The sequence below is a fragment of the Berghia stephanieae genome, chromosome 11 (genome assembly GCF_034508935.2).
Source record: "Berghia stephanieae isolate SIO BIC M18660-M18661 chromosome 11, UCSD_Bste_1.3, whole genome shotgun sequence".
Lineage (NCBI taxonomy): Eukaryota > Metazoa > Mollusca > Gastropoda > Nudibranchia > Aeolidiidae > Berghia > Berghia stephanieae.
Window position 1 is genome coordinate 10,018,122 of NC_088370.1, and position 7,500 is coordinate 10,025,621.

At 34.6% G+C, this 7,500-nt stretch overlaps 1 protein-coding gene across 1 annotated transcript in view; it reads right to left on the reverse strand.

Moving 5' to 3' along the window:
• Nucleotides 1-7,500, reverse strand: part of LOC144956326 (uncharacterized) — a 16,094-nt gene that overhangs the window by 7,448 nt on the left and 1,146 nt on the right. Inside the window, exons 2-4 of the mRNA XM_078886823.1 lie at nucleotides 5,952-7,337; nucleotides 2,728-2,910; nucleotides 302-487 (exon numbers count right to left, since the gene is read on the reverse strand). Of these exons, the coding sequence (XP_078742949.1) occupies nucleotides 302-487; nucleotides 2,728-2,910; nucleotides 5,952-7,260 (1,678 nt within the window). The 5' untranslated portion in view covers nucleotides 7,261-7,337. The remainder of the gene's footprint in view (nucleotides 1-301; nucleotides 488-2,727; nucleotides 2,911-5,951; nucleotides 7,338-7,500) is intronic.

Genomic DNA, 7,500 nt, shown 5'->3' on the forward strand with positions numbered 1-7,500 from the left:
TATTTTTGTTATTTTATTATTTTATCGAAAGTCAACAATTCATCAACAAGTGGAAAGCAACATTTGTATAAGCAATTGTAAATTATTGCAACCAAGAAGATTTCATCAGATCTTTGTAAATCAACTGTCAACAGTCAACAACATATGACAAGAAAAGATACAGAAGTGCTGAGCCACAGAGCCCCACAAGCAAATGTTAACACTCAAGAGCTTTAACACTCTTCTTTTAAAGCTGATTGTTTACACTTTCAAAGTTTTCTTTCTTGACATATTTATAAAATTGTCCTAATTAAAAACTCACCATAAATCCTCGCTGAGAGACGGTGGTACTCCTGCTGACTGTCAGCCCTCTGTATCAAACACTTCCTGCGGGAAATGTAGCTGGTCTTGAACTCATGCTCTGAGTCTGTCGTCGTCACAGAGTCCGACCTTTTGTGGCACAGCTTTTGACCAATCACAGATCTTAAAGGTTCAGTGAAAACCTCATCTAAGAGAGAAAGAGAGTGTTTGTGTGTGTATGCGTGTGTGTGTGTGGGGGGGGGGGGGGGGGGGGGGGGGGAAGGGTTGTCAGAGAGTGACAAAATCAATTAATCTGAAATTAATAGTATGGGTGGTGATATTGGAGAAAAATAATAATAAAAAGATTATTTAACTCTTTTTGTTTGACAATTCAAACTTATTCTTAATATAGCGCTCCCAAGGTCACCCTGCAGTTGGGAACTCAATCAAAACGCAGGAAGTAAAGAATCCTATATAATATTAAACAGAGCCATTTAAACTACATGATTACCAGAAAACAAACCCAATGTCTCTCTCAATATTCAAAATTTAATGACCAAATCCAAGGACAAATATGAATCGTTGTCTCAAAATGGTATTTTGTCAGTTATACTGAAGCTGAAAATTGAAGTTATAGATAAGAATATAAAATTTGGGCTATTTCTATTTCTTTTAATGAGAAGAATGATTTTTTTTTAATTTAAAAAAAAAAACCCAACTTGAGCATTCATAACCACTAAATATGTTCAAAGTGCTTTACAAGGGATCCCAAGCCAACAGTAACACCTAACATGTTAGATGAAACAGGACGCCTGTTAGGCAATTTTACAAATTTTTGTGGACAGAGACAACGCTGTTAACAGCCATTTAATCCTTTTATACCTGAATACAGTGAGAGAATGCATGTAAAGGGAATTTTCCAAGGACTCAACTATGCGCTGCTCAGAACGGGCCTCTCACATTTCTGGTCATTTCAGCTTTAAAATCGTATTTTAACATCTGGTTACTTGAGACTGACATAGTACTTTAGCAGATGTGCCAAACTTTTCAAATGGAAATTAGGTGGGACATCGGAGCCTCCATTCCAAAAACTCGCCTCAATGATAATGTTTAATACTAAAAATTTAAAAATTATGCCCTTCCACAACGACATCATAAGATATCGTCGCCTAGGCATTCCATGAAGGAATATAGATAATTTCACCAAACAAGATGTCTGATGTCAACAGGAATCACCCATGTTGTCCAAAGTGAGCAAATTAGGGGTTAATAATCTTGCCCAAGTAAAAAAACGAAAGTGCCTGAAGCGGGGCTCGAGCCTGGGACCTTTTGGGTCAAAGTGCAAGGCTTTAACCACTCGGCCACCTCACCCCCAAATGTTTAATACTAGTTATCAGTAAATATCCTGATAAGAAGCGCTTTTTAAGCAGGCTGTATTTAAAACAAATTTTTTTTTTTTAATTCCCGTAAATAATAAGAAAATGGAGGAGAGGAAGACGATTGAGTAAGATAGATTTTAAAATCTTACTTTTTTTTTAAATTCTGGGACAATCTCGGGGAGTCATGTTCAATAGACAAGTCTACAACTGTTTTGAAGCGATGGTTCACAAATGATTTACCACTTGACAACATGTAAATGTAGCTCTTGAAGCTCGAAGAAATAAATAACAATGTGAAATTGAATGTAAGCTTCACTTTCATATAAAAAAACAGATAAAATGGATGTTTCGGGTAGTGTTGTTAAGATCTTAACATCTTAAAAACGCCACTACCACATTCTCATTCATCTGTAGTGTTTCATTCATCCTGCTTTGTTGATAAAGGGGAAACCCGAAACGTCCATTTTATCTGTTTTCATATATTACATTGAAGCTTACATTTAATTTCACATTGTTATTTATCACTTGACAACATGAGAAATTTTGACAGCTATGAAAAATTTACTTTACAATTGTAAAACATATCTGACACAGGAGGACATAATTATTGCGATAGAGAGCCATATCCTAACACCATCCCCTACCACACAAATGATGCGTCGATTCTTAGTATTGAAGCTGCAATTGAATTAATTGGATTAGATTGGACCACTGTATTGTGCTGTCATATGAAGACAGGCTTTCATTCATGTCTAACCTTTGTGCGACTATGTGGTGTAGTAGGTATGACACTCACTTTCGGATAGGAAGGTCCTAGGTTCGAGCCTCGCTCTGCGCATAGCGGAGTCCTTGGAAAAGACTCCTTACTCATATTCTCTCAACGTCCTCAGGTGTAAACTGGCCGTCAACAGTGTTGCCTCTGTCGGAAAAAATTGTAATATCGCCTAACAGTCGTTATGTCTCGTTCTAATTGTTACGTGTTGCTGTTGGTCAGAGACCCTTTGTAAAGCGCTTTGAGCGCATTTAGTGGATATTGCGCTATATAAAAGCTCTAGTCTAGTTTTTTTACCTTGAATACCAGCAAGAGCACTATCCTCAACAAAAGCGGCGTTGCTACTTTCACTCCCTGCTTTCATCTGACCCATTGATTTTAAGGTGTTGTTTGAGGACAATTTCTTCCCACTTGCATTCCGTTTTTTCTCTTGACTCACTCGAACCCAGTTAGAACGTCGAAAACTCTCTGCATAGATACCTATTTGATCAAATAGAACATTTTGAAATCAAATGAAAAAAAAATTTAAAAAATAAAAATGATGATAGTTGAAAAGATACTTAGAGCTGTTGATATATGGAATAGAGGTGATACAAATTATTTGAATTATTATCATTATGTTAAAGAAATATATATATCAAAAATAATCTCAAAGTTAACTTTATTCTATTATTACAATTAAAATGTATCTTATCATAACCTACAGTGTTGTGAATACTTTCACTTTATGGTCACCGTTAAGCGTATCGGGGTCGAATGAATGAGATTCTGGCGTGTGACGACAGTGTGTAGTTGGAGACAGAGAGAGAGAGAGAGATAGAGATAGAGAGAGAAAGAGAGAGAGAGAGAGAGAGAGAGAGAGAGAGAGAGAGAGAGAGAGAGAGAGAGAGAGAGAGAGAGAGAGAGATATTTGAACTAAATTTGTTTGAAGGGTTTTTACGGCGCTTGCAACACTGATTGGAGTAGTATTAGTGGTTGTAGGGGTGGCGTTGTAGTGGTTGCAATAGTAGTTGCAGGGATGGTGATGCGATGGTGGTGGTAGAGATGATGATGTAATGGTGGTTGTAGTTGTGGTGGAATGGATGGTGATGTGGTATTTGTTGTAATATTGGTGGTAGGTGTGGTGATGTTGTTGTAGCAGTAGTGATGGGGACGGTGATGTGGTGGTTGTTGTAGTAGTGGTGGTAGGGATGGTGATGTGGTGGTTGTAGTAGTGGTGGTAGGGATGGTGATGTGGTTGTAGTAGTGGTGGTTGTGATGGTTGTAGTCGTAGTAATGATGATGTAGTGGTGATGATGGTTGTAGTTGAAGTAGTAGCAGTAGTGATGATGTGATGTGGTGGTGGTTGTAGTAGTAGTGGTAGTGATGATAGTGTGGTGGTGTTGGTTGTAGAAGTAGTGGTAGTGATGGTGATGTGGTGGTGACGGTTTGGTACTGTAGTGGTAATGATGATGACGTGGTGGTGGTTGTAGCAGTAGTGGTAGTGATGGTTGTAGTATAGTGATGATGATGTGGTGGTGCTGGTGGTTGTGTTCGTAGTAGTAGCAGTGGTGATGATGATGATGATGATGTGGTGGTGGTTGTAGTTGTAGTGATAATGAAGATGATGTGGTGGTGGTGGTTGTATTAGTAGTGACTGGAGGGAGGGGTGGGGGAGGTATCCTTGGAACAATTTAACCTCACCGGAATTTGACGGAAGTTGCCCGTAACCCGGAATTTTTTGCTCCAGACCGGACTTTTTTCCGGTGAAACCGGAGCTTTGGCATCACTGAATATCTGATTGACTTGTCATACATTTTCAGTTCTTGGATGCTAAAACTACCACTAGTTTACTATTGCAAACCAGTTTAATTCCTCAGAAAGAATTGTCAATTTTGGCTCGCATAAAAGTTGAGTACAAATAAACCAATAAAACTTCTTGAAAATTAAATTGATACATCAAATGGATAATTTTAAGTCAATTGTGAAATTGAAAGGGCATGCAAAAATAAGAAACAAGATTTGAGAGGAAATGAAAGGTCAAGGACAAATACAAATATACAGTGTCTTTTCATTGTGACTTAAGGCTAACATGTTCACATTTCAGCCCCATTGTAAAGGCTTACCACCAAGCCTTCATGGAGAGAAAAATAAAGTGAGTAGATGTGACTCATATATAAGGGAGCAACACAAAACAAAACGTTTCGGCCCTTGGCCTTCGTCAGGAGACAAAAAAACACAAACACAAATATGTAAATTTACAAAATATCACATTTACATATTTGTGTTTGTGTTTTTTGTCTCCTGACGAAGGCCAAGGGCCGAAACGTGTTTGTTTTGTGTTGTTCCCTTATATATGAGTCACATCTACTCACTTTATTTTTCTCCCCATTTTACCTGCTCATTTAGGCACCTCTAGCTTTGCTCAAACATTCATGATGTATAAGTTTTTGGGTTTTTTAAAATTAAAACTTGAAAAGCCATTTCAAATCTGCTTCTTATTAGATTCCATTCAGAAAGGTGAAAAACTTTTTTTTTTGTGGTCTTGAGTAACTAACTTTCATCATTGTAAACACACCAAGCCCCCTTTCTAAAGGTATAAAAGCGGTGTGATATAATCATTACTATCACTGTTACTATTATTATTATTATTTATTATTATTATTATTATATTATTATTATTATTATTATTATTATTATTATTATTATTATAATTATTATTATTGTTATTATTATTATTATTATTATTATTATTATTATTATTATTATTATTATTATTATTATTATTATTATATTATTATTATTATTTTATTATTATATTATTAATATTATATTATTATTATTATTTATTATTATTATTATTATTATTATTATTATTATTATTATTATTATTATTATTGTTGTCATTATTATTATTATGATTATTATTATTATTATTATTATTATTATTATTATTATTATTATTATTATTATTATTATTATTATTATTATTATCATTATTATTATTATTTTTATTATTATCATTATTAATATTATTATATATTATTATTATTATTATTATTATTATTATTATTATTATTATATTATTATTATTATTATTATTATTATTGTCATTATTATTATTATGATTATTATTATTATTATTATTATTATTATTATTATTATTATTATTATTATTATTATTATGATTAATATTAATATTATTATTATTATCATTATATTAGTATCATCATCATCATCTTCCTCCTCAACACTGTCATCATCAACACCCTTATTATTACCCTTATTGTTATTATCTTTTATCACTATTGTTTTTATTATTAAAATTCATGCAATATTACGGGACTATACAAAGGATGGTCAACTTGTGCATACTTAAATTATACTTAGAGATTAGAATTTTAATTGTTCCGCTTTTTTAAAACTCAACACCCCACCCACCCATACACACTCACACCACCACCACCACCACCATTTCATTACTAAAGAAATAAGCCTATCCTCTGGGAAGGAGACTACTAAATTTCAAAATCTGAATGTACCTGCGTCTTCATCTGATGAATCATCGCTAATCAGCTCGGTGGATGGATTTGCCTCCAACAGCAAACCAGTTTTTGAAGATTGTGTAGGTATGTCACAACCCGAAGGTTTCAAGGGTGATGCTGGTATAACATCAGGTTTTCTACGCATATCTACGTTTTCATCTCCCTCCTCACTTTCTTGTGGAGAACAGTCTTTTTCATCAATATTGAGCACAGGAGGGGCATCACTTTTTTCATTAATAGTAGCAGCCGTATTTTCAGTTCTAATTTCTTCACATTTTTCTACAGTCAAATTCCAATTATTCTCGTTCTCATCACTAACAGAAAAAGCTTTTACTTCTAGTTCAGATTCGGATGAGCAGTCTTCAACAGTATATGCAATGTCTCTACTAACAGCTATTTCTGAATCATTTTCATTACTACTGTCAGTTTCTTTGGTATTCTGTCCATCCTCATGACCAACCATTTCACAAGCTACATCACAGTCCGCAGTTTTGATATTATTGTTTACTACTTCACAACTATTCTCATTATTTACACGATTTGTTAATACTGAAGAAGATACAATTTGAGCATCGTCTTTGACTTTTGCATCACAACCAATTTCTTTGGGATGAAAATGTGCATTAGATTCTGTTGTGCTTTCCGCAGCAGTTTCTATATGATCAATGTTTTTCACATCAGCACAACCAGAGTCTATATTGCTTCCATCTTTCAAATCCTGATTATTTATGCCACCTATATCATGACACCCATTAAGTTTATTATCTGGCTTGTTTTCCTGTGCGACTGGTTTATGAATATCAGATGTGCAAGAAGGATGGTTTACTGAAGTTGAGTCGTTATCCAAAATATCATCCTGAAAATTTTCAAACGATTGCATATCACTGCACTGTAGATGTCTTTCTAGAGAGGCAAACCCTGAATCCTTTGACAAGAAGCTATCTGCTTGAGAGATAAATTTATCACTTTGGATATTACCAGAATCATTCAATGCCTTTTGTTCAGCCTCCGTATTCTCACCACAACATTTTTTTCCATGAATTTCCAGATCTTTATGAATTTCTTCTTCAGTCTTCAGATGTCCATCCTGAACTGCATCCACTATAGAGATTTGATGATCGTTGAGAAAAGTGAAGGCATCACTGACGATGGCAGTCGGTGTGCGTTCTTTATTTCGCTCTCGTATTCTTCGCAGAGTGTCTCCATCCCGGCGAAGCTTCACTCCAGTACCATCCTGATCATTGCTGGATAATGTGTTGAGATCAAGATCCAAAGTTTGGGGGATATCAGGACGTTGGTCACTCATATCTGAATTCGAACAAGTCTGTTTCTCATCGTCGTTGAGAAATATCCATTAGTTTTAAAGTTCAAAGGCTGTTTTTACTGGATAATTTGAGAGGGATAAAAAAAAAGCAAAGCAATTGTTAATTTAATCCAAGACAAGAAATTTGTATAAATTTCAAAGACAGAATAATGATATACAATAGAAACCCACTACTGCCAAAATTATACAACTTTCGTCTCATCATGTAAAAATATCACACAC